Consider the following 15,626-nt stretch of genomic DNA (forward strand, 5'->3'; position numbering starts at 1 on the left):
ATAATTAATTGATTGCACTTTTTATGAATACGTGTATTTTATTTTATTTTGTACTTTTGACAATATTTTAATCATAATAAGGGACTTGAATTCTAATTGTCAACAGTTTGAGTCTCAAGCTTCAGCTCCAGGCTGCTCGATTCGTGCCTGTGAATAATTCATATTTTTTTTGTCATCCACTTCTCTTTGTTTGTTTATTCTGCCGTACATCACGGCAAGTTACCACGTCGAGGAGTATCTCCTTTCGAACACCTACATATGTATGTAAGGCTTAAAATAACGAACAGGTTAAACTTTTATCGTTATTTATCTTTTTTATGTAAATAGTTTTAGCTAGACTACTAGCCGCCGCTTTTGCCTTCGGTAAAGCTTTAAAAGCTTTCCTAAATTCGTAATCTTCTTGGGAAAGACCTATTTCGTGATTCTCAGGTGTATCTACTGGGAAAATTCCCGATTTTATCGGAGAGGGTATTAAAAAAGATTTAGACGGTGCAAAGTAACTCGGAAGACATTTTTGGCCTTTTTAAATAATTAGGAAATGGATTTGTCAAAAGAACGGATATAACCAATGACGATCGTGGGAGAACGTCCAGTACATGATAATTGTCAACTCCGAGGGATTATGAATAAACTTACCTGGAAATTATTTTTCAATGCTAGCACATAAACGAACTACAGATCTTTACCGAAAGACAATTTAACGTGGATTATAAACATCACAATAATACATATTTTTATTACCGAAGCAAAAGTTACCCAGGTCAAAATCGACAATTAAATATTGCACCCTTTCAACATACCTAGAGTGATATTATATTTCTATATACATAATACATATGTATGTTTTTAAAATATATAACTGATACAAAATTGTTTTAAGGATTTGAAAAGTTTGATACTTTTATACAGTACAATGATTTATTTAAAATTTACTGAATACTTTGTATTTTCTCAATCATCCATCATCAGGGTTGGCAGCGGCGGATCAGGGTTGGACAAGGGGGTGGTGGGGGTTGCAATGATATTTATTGCAGGCGCGTGCTTCCGATAAGGTGTCAGAGCTTAAACGAGCCGAACAGAAGGTATCCTAGGTATGAAAATACAAATTACCCTTACAGGGCTGCAATAAAATATGAACAATGAATACCAAAGATTCAATGGGTGCGACAAACCGCTTCTCAAACTATTTTCAAAAAGTGTATCAACGCATTTATTCTCCTCCCTCTAAAATAAATCTATTCACAAGTAAATATAATTCACTTTTTATTTAAAAATATTTTGTAAATAAAAAAAATTTATTTACAAAATATTAAGCCAAATCAATAAAACACATATTTTAATTATAGTTTAAAATAGTGAGAAATTAAATTCATTGCAATGCAATGGGAGCTTTAATTATTTGCTCTTGAGATTCGATGTACATATGAATGTGTACAATTTGTGAAATCATATAGCGCCCCACAGTTTAATGTTCGTTTACAACGTTCATTCATGGCATGGAAGTATAGTATGCTTATAGTAATATTGAAAATTTCGCATATTTTCACGTAGTGACTCCAATAAATACACCTGGGTTTCAAGAAATGCCAGCAAAAAATAGAAAGAAAAATAAATAAAACGTGATTATTTATTTTCTTTTCTCATTCAAACAAACAAAGTAAGCCATTGATACCCAAAAGCTGTATGTCCACTGTACATAGTGGGACGTCGTACGATTTTCTTTACTATGTACCTATGCAAAAAATCATTCAGAAGGGGAGGGGGGGGTGAGGGGTGCAAGGATGTAGTACTATTAATATAGTTACTACATATGTAGTAGTAATATATTTTTATAGATACGAGATGATTAAAGGTACTACATATAGTAGTATTCAAATTGTCCATTAAAATATAGATAAAAATAAGAAAAACGAATATATTGTATGTACATATGTATGAATACATATAATAGTAAAAATAATAAACAGAAATCAGTAATACGTTTTACGTATACGTACATATGTATACGTAATGTTCAATTGTACATACATACATACAATATATCATTATTATTAAATTTAGCTGTGGGCTAATGGGGAAAAATGAATGATTATTTATATCATTCTAGCTCTTTGAATGCTAATGGCTGTGTATGTATTGTACATACATATTGTATATTAATTATATATTTGTACATATATAATTAATCTATAATAACAGTTTGGAATAAAGCATTAAATCAAAATTTTGAAATAAAGTAATTTTACCGACTTCCACTATACATAATTATAAAATAACCTGCTGATATTATTGATGATTTTGGAAGAAAAAATGCATCCAAACATTTTTAAAATAATAGACTCAATCTAAAAATAATCTCGAAATGAAATCAGTTACCTATAATATACCTTTACATAATGACATTATATAACAATAAGATACTTCTTAATTATGCATATACAGTAAAATTGATGAAAGAGACCAAATTTAAGCAAAATATTACTTGTACCACATAGAAGTCCGTACATAGGTACATATGTATATATGTGAATAATATTTTAGTTAGAATTTGAGTTGTTATATATGTATATGTACATATATGTATGCCAAACGTTTGGCATGGTTGCAACATCACGTATGCAGAACTGTGTGAGTGTATTTGATTGTCCAACACTTCAAATATTCAAAAACAAAATTACTTACCTGTAAATAGATAGACCGAATGGTTGTCGAATGCGAGGGGACTTGGGTCGGAAAGAGAAAGAAAATAAATCTTTTGAAGATAACAATCATTTTTTGGCAGTAGGGATTAAACTTTCGGTGTGCTAACATCTCTCGTTTCGCGTATTCTTACGAAAAATGAAGTTACCTATCCATAGGAAACAAACAGTTTATTCTGAATTATATGGTAATTTTTGCATTTGTTTTAAGTGTTTTAATTTTAAAAACTTCAACTGGTTTTATAATCAAGTGACCTTTTCATAATTTTCACTTGATATACATATATGTATGTATGATGTGTATCATACATATGTACATTATGGGCTTTACGACCTGTAATTCAAATCGTAAGTACGCATATTTTGATTAATTCGTCAGATAGACTCAACATCAATTAATTAGATGACAATATGTGGAGGACAAGGATTTTTGCAATCAATTTTTAACTTCTTACATGGAACTAATTTTCTAGAAATTTTGCTCACACATACTTCCGATGGCAACATACATTTTGAGTTGAGCTTTCCCCCTAAAATATATTATTTACTTTATCTGGTACGTAGTAACAATAGATAAAGTTTTATGATCATGCGAAAATTCGAACTCGAGATTTTGACTGATTCGATTTCAGAATCGATTACTGATTACCTTTTCGTGATCTAGAAAATGTGTGTTAATATGTGTGTCTGTGTATTTTGGGGATTTTTTGAACACCGTTAGTTCTATCGAACTGAAACTTAGTATCGGTTACTGGAATGCTTATCAATACGACGTAAATTTTCTTCAAATTTTTAAGTTGACCGGAAATTGTACCTCCCCTTATAGGTATCCTCTTTTTTTTTAATTATCTCCCAAACCACTCAACGAATCGGACTGATTGTTTTTTACATGTAATAGAAATTATAAATTGTATACACTAATATTTTTTAAATATTTGAAGTAGTACTTTTACTTGTTTTTTTTTTTTTTACTTTGTCTTTGGAATTGTTAGCGAGAGTTGATAAAAGATATTTTGTATAAATGGTATCTGATTGTTTGTTTACCATATCAATTGATATGGTAAACAAACTTGAATTTTGAATAATTATTCAAAATTCACGCCTTAGATTATACTGTATTACATTATTGTATATTGTACTACATACGTGAAGATGTTGTATTTGTGTTGAGGAAAAAAAACTTTATAATGTACACATGTAAATATGTAAGTATGTTTATAATATGAACATACATATATGAACGTATACATTTATTTAAATGAATCTTTTTTACATGAAATTATAGTTACAACGCAACAAATACGCGACATAAATATTTCATGATATGGGTTTAATTTTTCACATTGATTTTCTATAATCAATGTGAAAAATTATATACACGTTTTTCAATTGCTCCCAAAGGCTTTTATTTCAATCAGAATCTAACAAGAATAAACTGGGTAAATCCAAATGGACCAATCCCGTTGTATCGTGAGGTTCCGCCCCCCTAATAGAGATATTCGATGGGCGTGACGTCACAGGATTTGAGTTAGAAAGGGATGCAAATGTGCACCAGCATTTGTTCCAGAACGAGATACCGCATACATTTAATACGATTGAATTTTAATTATTTAATTATGTTTTCCCTCCTCATCAAAAATGGCATTGCAAGTGGTTTTTCTACATTGAATCGATATTTTTTATCATATGGATTTATCCCTTTGAAAATCAGTCAACATTATCTCCCTTGTTATGCTTGAATCATTAGAACGACATCTTGTGACGTATAAATTAACAAAAACTCTTATTTTAATTCTACGTATATTGTGCATAAATTCTTAATTTAAAATAAATGATTTTATTTAAATTACATTACACAATATTTTTTGCAATATTGAACTTTGCAATGTGACACATACGACTGCAAATGGCACGTATCAAATGTTCTCCTTTTTTGTACTATCTACAATAATGAGATCATTCGTGACCAGAGCGTACTATTCTTCAAAATCCAATGTCATTTTCCGATATCGGAAAAGTCATTTGTCGCAGTGTAACACACTTCGTTGCTCTCAAACGTCCTCTGCGAGTTTTCTGAGCGGATGAAGATGAAAACTACAACTGCTTGCGTCGAACGATCGGCGAAAGGTGATATCGATTTTCGATTTTTATCTAAAGCGTTTCAGATATAGGGGAGTATTTGTTTGTATGAGTTTTGGCATCGAAGTGAACATAAATCTGGGTCTTTTCATCAATTCAATCGTTCGCCCTTCTGTCGTTCGGATGAACGTGATTTGCATTATTCATGAATTTTGTTTCGATGCCATTTTGTTTCTTCTCCTCTAAATACCATAACAATCTGGGGTAGATTTTACGACTGTACCGAATTTTGGCTGAATGCTTTATATAAATATTTCTTTATAGGCATAATAATATAATCAATACTTACTACCAAACGTTATTTCTACCAAATAATATGTACTTTTTCGCTTTTCAGGTCGAGATAAGATCGACGTTGAGGTGATGAAGGAGAAAAGTAAAAATGCTGCTCGTTCTCGAAGGGAAAAGGAGAATGCTGAATTTGTTGAACTTGGTCGCTTGTTGCCGTTGCCGGCAGCCATTACAGCGCAACTGGACAAAGCATCGGTCATCAGATTGTCAACAAGTTATCTCCGTCTTCGACAACTCTTCCCAGATGGTACTTATGCTCATTTGGTTTTTAACACAATAATACATTATGACACGTAAAATAAATCATAATGAAACAAAACATAAAAGCGATATATACGACCGGAAATGGTACCTCCCCTTAATTATCTTCATAACATCTCTTTTCATCTTCTAAGCCGTTCTATAGATTGATTTGAACCTTTTTCACAATATAATAATGAATTTTTAGACAGTGACAATGTTTTTAAATATTTTTTCCCAACGGAATACAGTACTTTTACTCTTGATTTTCGAAGCTTTTTATGTTTTTTTTCCGAAAGCGTTCATTAAATGTGTGATTAATTTACATTTACACTTTTAATAAGATGCTAGATCAATATTTTTGTAACATTGGAATAAGTACATAGTTTGCGTTCTATTCAAATTTGTATGTTCACAGGTTTGGGAGATGCGTGGGGCGCTGCTCCACCCCCCAGAGGCCCCAGAGATTTAGCCATTAGAGAACTAGGTTCACATCTACTTCAAACTTTAGACGGTTTTATATTTGTGGTAGCACCCGACGGTAAGATCATGTACATTTCAGAAACGGCGAGCGTTCATCTTGGACTCAGTCAGGTAATAGCATCACATGTAACATATTGCTTATGAAATGCATATTTAGATTAAACACACTTAATTTTAAATTCGACTGTTTTAGGTTGAGTTGACCGGAAATTCCATATATGAATACATACATCCATCTGATCACGACGAGATGTCAGCGGTTCTTTCTGGCGATCCAGCTAGCTTAGATGGAGTCAGAAGTGTTCACGTACCTCCTCAGAATCTTCACGTTCAACACAATCCTCATTCGACGCCTAGATGTTTCGACTTTGAATATGAGAGAGCATTTTTCGTTAGGATGAAGTGTGTTTTGGCGAAGAGAAATGCTGGCCTCACAACGTCCGGATATAAGGTGAGTTGAAAACAGTTTCAAAACCACTGAATTCGGGATGTGTCGAAAACTAATGCGAGTGCATAATCCAGGGGATACGTTCTTGAGCACACGCGCTACTGTGGGTTAAAAAAGCTATCGAATTTCTGCGCGTGTACGCAAGTTGAGTAAGCCAGAGATGTTCGACCGTTTTTTTTTTTTGATTTACACATATTTGTATATAATGTTGCTAAATATGTTTATTAAAGTCGAAGATTGAAAACAATAGTTCTAAAGTCTAATATTATTCGTATTAAAACTGACTTTAATGTTACAAAATCAGTGAGTAATAAAATTTTTACTAAATCTGTCACTTTAATTTCAGCATTCAATTTTACCGTGGAATATTTTATACTGTAATTTATTTTTTTAAATGAATGCGAATAATATTATTTTTAATTAACTGTATCGTTACATGAAAAAACGTAGATAAAGTAATTATGCAACTGCACGGATCTAGTGTGATAAAAGTGCATAGGCATTAAAATTGTATGCCCGAACTAGGGATTGCAATTTGCCCTCAAATTTCATTTAGCGGTAAACGGTAAACAATTCATGTATTAGAAACTGTGTGTGTTTACTAAAAACGTTTAAATCAAATCATAAATAATTAAAAATAAATTTCAGGTGAATAAAGTCCATTCATAATAGTTTTACTTTATATATGTACGTAGTAACAATAGATGAAGTTTTGTGATCATACGAAAATTCGAACTCGAGATTTTGACTGATTCGAACTCAGAATCGATCACTGACCTCTTTTTCATGATCTAGAAAAAATTGTGTGTGTGTGTGTGTGTATGTGTATTTTGGGATTTATTGAACACCATTAGTCCTATCGAACTGAATCTTAGTATCGGTTACTGAAATTTTTATCGACAAGACGTAAATTTTTTTCAGATTTTTAAGTTGACCGGAAATGGTACCTCCCCTTATAGTTGTCCTCTTTTTTGATGTTTTGACCAATCATATTCATTTATTTAAATTTTGGATCATAATTGAAACAACCGTCTGGTCGCATTAACTACGATTTAGTTAGTATGTGTTGCTACTTTTTAGTAAGCATCAGCGTAGCCACTCTTACATACGTATGTATCTTTTTGGACATTTAATTAATAAAATGAAATTTTATTTTTTAGTATTTCTTAAGCCAAAATAAGATATCACACACATAATACTTAAGTGAGGGCTTAGTCTTGATTTAATTGGGGGCTGAAAATTTTTCGGATGTTTGAGAAAGCCTAATTTATAATATGAGCTCGATGGGTCACTGTTCGAAGAAGAGAATCTTGAAAAGTTTTCATATGTAGATAAATATATATTCATAATAGATTGACATTTTTGCTTGTGAGGAGTCAGGGTTTTTCAAATTGATCTTTATTGATTTTTTCATCTGAAAAATTTTTAAATTTTGGTTCCTTATTTATTTGAATCGAAACCTTTTGCTCAAAGCCGACATGGAATCTTAAAACCCTTGAGTTTAATAGAATTTAGAATTCGTTATGTTCAATTAGCATTAGCGCATGTTAAAAACACAATAATAGTTTAAATGGTTCTCGGCTAGATATATGCCTTTGACGGAATTGTAATGTAAAGCATTATACTTGCTGTCAACAATTGTGATTCAATATTGCAATATTGAATAATCAATTAATTAAAAAAAAATTCAAAACTTATGGAAGGGTACGAAAATTTTGGATTTTTCACGAGAGGGAGCGCTACGTTTTTGGTTTTCACGAAAGGGAGCGGTGCTCCCGTCCATTTTGAGCCCTGCATATGGGTAGTTTTCAAGTGAGTCGGTTTCAAGTGTTATTCTTTTGATTAGTGAACCAGTACACTTTCTACATAATGCATATTCTATGAAGTCAATTTGCATAGTTGCACTTTGTGAATGAATTAATTTAATAGTTAATTAACAGTGCCGAGTGAGCCGTTGTAGTTCAAGGGCTCACGACTCATGCGATATGACTATACATATGTGAATATTCCACTTTGTATATTGAATCGATGGTACCAAAATATAAAGTATTTGTTTCATTTTGTTGCAGGTGATTCACTGTTCGGGATACTTGAAAGCTCGTCACGGTGGTGGAGGTGGTCTTCGGCTCTTGGGCTTGGTGGCCGTGGGGCACTCTTTGCCTCCATCCGCCGTCACCGAATTGAAGCTGCATCAGAACATGTTCATGTTCAGAGCTAGTTTAGACATGAGACTGATATTTTTGGATGCCAGGTGAATATACATATCATATTTTCGGATGAAGAATTGTGTCACAGACCAATGTTAACAACTTAACATCCACTGTTTCCATCGATCATTGTTCAATTTTAAAAAGCTTATTTGTTCATAATTTACATATGTCACCATTATCAGTTTTCAATGTTTCATATGTTACGGGGCCAAGTTTTTGCAATGGATTATCTTTATTTAAATACCTTGAAATTCTGCCACTGTACGTACATACATAATTATAATGAGTCATGTAATATTCAATTTATTAGTATGTATGTATCTACATATATATCAGGTCAGTCCATAAGTTCGTGCGCATTTTCAACATGCACGGGACTCGCGATGACTCATTACTAAACCAAAAAGATTTCGAACCTGTCAAAATTCGTCATCGCTTGACTAATGTATTAGTCAGTCTGTCACCAATTTTCGTAGACATCGGACGCATATTAGTATCCATAAAAATGAATATCGATAATAATCAATACAAATGTGCTGTTTTATACTTTTTATTTTCGTGTGGCGAATCTGCCAGATCTGCAGCGATAAAAATTAATAGTGTACATGGTGAAAATACTATCAGTGTAAGGACTGCCCAGAAATAGTTTAAAAAGTTGGTAAAAGCAGAATTTATGATGAATCCCGTTCAGGACGTCCTGTTAATTTTGATAACGATTTCTTAAAAATCTTGTGGAGTCAGAGCCACAATTAACAGTGGATCAGAGAAAGGATGGATTCATCTCATGGAACAGTCTTTCGTCATTTTTCATTTAAACATTTCCTGTCCGTCATTTCACTATTTAAAAAAAAATCCTGAAAATGCGCTCGAACTCATGGACTGACCTGATAGATATGTAAAAATCAATGTTTGTCTGTCACGTATGCGTTCCTATACCATTCAACCGATTGCGATGAAACTTACAGGAGTTATTGCGTGTATGTCCGTGATGGTTTCTGTAAAAAAATCGCCCAAAAACCGGAACAGGAACGGGAAAAACGGGAATGAGTGGCATTGCAACTCAATAATTTCAAATGCTTTCGCGTCGCCACCTGGGTTGTTAGGGTAAAATAAACAAACAATTGCATAATTTCAAATGTGTTCGCCACCTGCGTCTTTCAGACAAACGGGAACAGGAACAGGACCGGGAACGGGAATTGCATGCGTTATTGTGGCTGCAATGCAACGCATGTCGGGTTCAGCTAGTTACATATAATATTTCGAATGTATGTATGTAGTTTTTTAGTATATTATATGTACATACTTATTGCATTAGTGTTGGTACAACAGTGTCAAATCTCCAGAGAAGAAGTATGTAACATGAGCTGGGGGTCAAAGGTATTCACTCTGAGGGCAAACTCATAAAAACGAAACAATAATAAATAAAAAAATAAAAAAAGGTACGCGTCTGGGCGAGACAAGCCGTGAAACAAACTGAAATAAAAAAATGCGCCAAAAAGCGTTAAATAGTGAACAGCTGGTTTCTTGGAAAAGAAATCCGAGACACAACTCAATTCAATGGCAATACATTACTAGAAACAAATTAATATTATCTTATTACATAGATTAAGTTCTGTGATTCAATTTCTTTTAAAAAAATGTTTCTTTTAATAGTTTTAAATGTTACAGTAATAAAATCATTTTTTTCGATAATAAAATTTTCAGCATGACATGCTTTGCTACTATAATTCTCCCCTTTATGTACACTCATAATCATAACAAGTTCTAAGAAAATTAATTAGAAATATGTATTTTGAAATAAAGATTTAGTATGACATAAAATTTATATGTCGCTGTCTTAATTTAAATTGTTTTGTTTTTTGTTTTTTTTTTACACTTTAAAAATCACCTTACATGTTCCGGTCGTCCTGCTTTCATGCTTGACTAAAATTCACTATTTATACCGTAATAAAAGGAACCTTTTGTTCACTATACAGAGACCGACAGGCACTCGGGATTGACTTTTATCGCTATTCGATGTGACGAGCGCAGAATACATTTTCATATTCATAATTAGACGCGTCCAAATGCTATAGAAAATACAACTAGTATAAGCTTTAGTATGTAATTGAAAAGAGACTATTCAACTACATGATATGTACTCGTACATATGTATCTACCATCATACATATATACCCTCGATTATCCGGGCTAATGCTGGGAAGTACGGGACCGGATAATTAAAAAATACGAATAATCCGAACTATCAAATTTTAATATCGTTTCTATTGTTTGAGTGACTATATAAACGACATCTGCATCGAAATCCCGGATCATTTGAATCGCGATCAAATCACTCGGATGTTTTCCCGATCCATAATTTTCAAATCATTTAAAATTTTCCATTAATTTCCACATTTCCAATATATTACTTGCCTCAATCTCTTCATAATTCGATAAAAATCTTTCTCCATGATCAAACCAGTGCTATTGGTTTTACTTTCTACCAAGCTTTCGCTATTCCGTATTTATCACCCAATATACTCATTTTTTTCCAGAAGTTGATCAAGTCATCATCTTCCTCAGTAAAAGTTTTGAGACGATGAGCACGGCACAGCCGTTTCATTGATGATATGAAATCTCGCTCCATATGTTGAATTGGACTTGTAACCTAAGGCTGTAAAAATTAGCTATCATAAGACTGAAAATCAAAATTTTTTGCGTGTTTATAAGAAATTATAAAACTAAATGAACATATGTATCTAACGAAAAAATCCTACCGATCAACGAATTATCCAAATATACTCATCATTACGAATTCTCATTCAAAAATAATTAAATTTAAAGAAAAAAATTAATTAATTTCAAGCACGGATAATCCGCACCCGGATAATCGAGATAACACTGTACTCATGTATACATATTTAAATACATAAGTACATGATTAATTTAAAATATGTTAAGAGAATCCATGGAAAAGAATACCCCATAAATGTAAAGATTTCTGTATCTATCGAGCTTATTTAATTTTCTACTTGTTTAAAATGTATTTTATTTATTTTATAGTTTCATCATTACGAAAATTCAAGCGCAAAGATTTATTAATAGTTTTGAGAATGTGTGATATTCACTCAGGCTAGTTGATTTTTTATAACGAATACCAATATTGAACACGTGCTACGAAGGTTCAAATTACCAAAAAAAAAAGACTAACGTGTCACATTGCAATATTTATATGTTATGAAGTATGCATTTCAATTTGGAATGGAATAATCAAGAAATTTTGATTGCTTACCTGTATAATTGAACAAAAATATCAGTTTTGTGAAAATTTATTTGAAAACCTGTAAAATATGAAATATTAGTGTACCCAAATATTACTGTGAATAACAGAAATACTCATTGGAACTGGGCAAGTTTGTTTATATAATAAAATCATTCGGTAATTCGATATAAGGGGTGGTTCGGCGTTTTATGCCGGTGGTATACAAAATATTTTTTTACAAGAAAAACATTTAGTGTCCTCCGTCACCCTCAATAAATTTGAACCCCTCAAGTGTTTCGTGACAGATTAGGCACGCGCGCTCAACTTCAAACATTTTTAACCCCTTGTCGGTTGCAGGGTGGCTGCGCTGACTGGCTACGAACCTCAGGATCTTATCGAAAAAACCCTGTACCACTACATCCACGGTATGGACATTCTTCACATGCGCTACGCACACTGTATCCGTAAGTGCAATCCTTCCAGTATTATATTTATGCATGCGCAATACCTGGGTCGATGTCCGTTCACATTTTTTTTTCTTTCCAGTACTTTCCAAAGGTCAAGTCACCTCTAAATACTATCGATTCCTGACAAAAGGTGGCGGCTGGGTGTGGATGCAGAGCTACGCAACCATCGTTCACAATTCGCGCAGTTCTAGACCGCACTGCATCGTTTCTGTCAATTATGTCCTTAGGTATGCAAATTTGGTATTTTATATTAAACATAGTACATATCGTCGGTATACTGGCAGAAAACTTTAAGTCTAAAGTTGGATGTTTTGATATTGTTAAGTCAAAAAATTAATAATGATTTGGGTCACAAAATAAAAAGCTTCAAACTTTTTTTTTCCTCAAAACAATGATTAAACTTTTCCACTTTGGCTTTTTTTCCCAAAACCAACCAGCAGTTTTGGTTAAAAATTTGGACGTATTAAATGAGATAAAAATAAGAATTTTGGTTCGTTTTCTCTGGAAAATAGTACCTGACCATTCGTGTGACAACTAACGACGGAATTTATTTTGGTACAATTCGCTTAAAAATATTTACTTTATTGCTCTTTATCAATAAATTAATAGGAATACGTATGCTCTTAATATGTTTTATATCCATAATTTCTATCTATTTCATACAGCTTTCTCCCAATATACCAACGATATATTCATATCTAAGCAATAAAGGCAACTTTATAAGTTACATACGTGTATTTCGAGCATGTTCTAGCGGTATAGTGACCTTGGGCATTCATGGCTGCTTATTAGTCTATCAACATTAAAAATGAACTATTGTCTCATTCTTAGATACCATTTGAAATAGAATAGCCATCTCCTAGTCACATAACTATTGTATTCATTTACAGACCACAAAGACTACTTATATATTTGTGTAAAAAGACTTCAGACTTATTTTGCTCTCATATCAAGTTATAAACCGATTATGCCTTAATGGTTTTAGATTTTTTTTTACTTTCACCAGTCCACAGGTGTTAAAAGGTTGAAACCCACTTGCATATAAAGCAATTTTAATACCTATCCGAGATCATGAAAAACCTATTAATACATTTACAATATATACTTACATATGTTGGGATTGAAATTACCATGATTAAACACAAAAAGTGTTTAATCATGATCACAGATTAAACACTTTTTCAATTTTATACAATCATATATAGATTTTGTCGGTTATTGCAGTGAAATAGAATCTAAAGGCTTAGTCCTGGCTGCCGAGCAAGGATCTGCCACAAGTAGTCCACCGGAAGTTGTTCAGGATGTGCAGACTTCCGGGACATGCGAACAGCCTTCGAGACCGAATCATAATCACCATATTCACACGCCATCGCACGTGGACAACTATGCCGATGGAGGAAACGATAATTATCAACACCAACATCATCATTCCGTGTACCCGGAGTACATCGGTGTAGATCTACTGCAAGATTTAGCTAATCCCGGAAATCCAGAAGGAGGTTACGATCTGTTCTATGGCGGAAGTTATGGGGCTGGTGAAGGTGGCGAACAACACAGCATTGCCAGCGTGGGTCAGCGTCCTTTTTCTGCTGGATCTTCGTCTTGCAGTTCGGCTGAAAGTGGCGACGGCTCCAGGCAGTATATGCCTACTTCCGGTGGACAGATGTATTGTCATGAAGACGGTGGTCAGTTTCAACCTCTTCAATGCTATGCACAACAGTCAGCTCCGCCACCACCACCACCACCACCGGCCTACACGAGTGTTATCGTCGCTACAACTCAGCAATACCAGCATCCTCATGCCATTAATGATGAATTTGTCCATTGAGCATGTCATATCAGTTTCGCGATGGTAAGCCATAAGGTGGATTTAGGCGTAAACGGTAATAATAGATTATCAAGCTATCGGAATCCTACCAATTTATGTATAATGCATAAAGGTGACCATTCGTACTGGTTTTACCAGTACAGTACTAGTATTTTCGGTATCTGCCTGTTAAGTCGTGAGACAAAACCAGAAGACTTTTTTATCTAATAGAACTTTAATTTATCAAATAGTACCTAATAAATTAATTGAATGATATCGTACAAAAAATATTGGAAAATTAGTCGAATAATTTCTCTGTTCACCAGGAACAAATGCATCTACCGAATGACTTTTTTATTTGATAAATAATATGTAGTCCAGTGATAAAACGTAATTGAATGATGGAAATGTTTGCCAAATCACAAGTATAATTTTAACCAGGCTCGTGTAAAATTTTATTAGAGCATTAAATTAAATGAATTCATTTTAATTTTCATCATAGTTTTCATCATAATATAAAAAAAAATCTAAATGGGGCGGCATCGACAGATTCGCACGTAGAACTGACGAACTCTTCGGGACGGGTCGATGACTTTTTTATCTTCATAAATGTGCATCTATGATTTTCTACTGTTCGTTTAAGTTCTAAATAATTGAAATATTAAAAAAAATATATATATATATATATATATATATATATATATATATATATATATATATATATATATATATATATATATATATATATATATATATATATAAACGTCATGTTTTTGAGTTTGAAAAATTGGTCACCTCAAATTAATGCAAAAGTAATATGCATCTGTTCTGATGAATATGGGCGTTTCATAAAATGACGTCAATATTATGATAAATGATTTTAAAACATACTCAATGATATTTACAATTATGAAATGTGTAATCTACACATTATGTACATACATATACATATAATATGTAGATTAAAATCACTTTCAATTTTATTGACATATTTTTTATACAGATATAATATATTATTAATACAAATATAATATATTAAGTATTCGATATTTTTTGTGAGAAAAATTTGAACAGGTTAATGTTATATTGGTCAGTATTTATTTAATTAAAATTATGAACTTTTCATTTCCTTCATCACAAACGTGCTTATTAAATGATTAAATGACACAAAACTTCAATGACACATATTTATTGTATGGAGGAGTATATATTATGTATGTACGTACATACATATATGTATATATTTACCTCTCGTCTCACTAATTTAAATATCAAAATTATAGCTCCAGTATGGCATGTAAAATCACAAATTTTTATTTGAAGTTAATACGAAAACAAAAATTTCGAATCTACATTTGAGATTCAATTGTTTTGTGTGTGTGTGTTTTTTTTAATATAATTTAATGAAAAATGGATTTGGCTTATATTTGAATCAGTATGAAATAACTGTTAACAATGAAATTAAAATTTTTAAATAAAAAAAACTATCAATTATGATAGATCATCAATAGGCATTATGTTCCCTACCATCTACGGTAAAACAAATTAACTGCTTTGAATATTGTTAAATTTTTTGAAAGCTTTCAAAATACCTTACT

General features: G+C 32.4%; 1 protein-coding gene across 1 annotated transcript; it reads left to right on the forward strand.

Moving 5' to 3' along the window:
- The first annotated feature begins 5,201 nt into the window (after window positions 1-5,201).
- On the forward strand, window positions 5,202-14,049 carry sim (bHLH transcription factor single-minded). Its single transcript, XM_077427051.1, has 7 exons — window positions 5,202-5,376; window positions 5,788-5,963; window positions 6,046-6,303; window positions 8,370-8,551; window positions 12,112-12,218; window positions 12,301-12,448; window positions 13,446-14,049. Exons 1-7 carry the CDS (start codon window positions 5,202-5,204, stop codon window positions 14,047-14,049), a joined length of 1,650 nt encoding a protein of 549 aa, XP_077283177.1.
- Window positions 14,050-15,626: the final 1,577 nt, after the last annotated feature.

This window comes from Arctopsyche grandis, chromosome 3 (genome assembly GCF_051622035.1).
Source record: "Arctopsyche grandis isolate Sample6627 chromosome 3, ASM5162203v2, whole genome shotgun sequence".
In the NCBI taxonomy this organism is placed as follows: domain Eukaryota; kingdom Metazoa; phylum Arthropoda; class Insecta; order Trichoptera; family Hydropsychidae; genus Arctopsyche; species Arctopsyche grandis.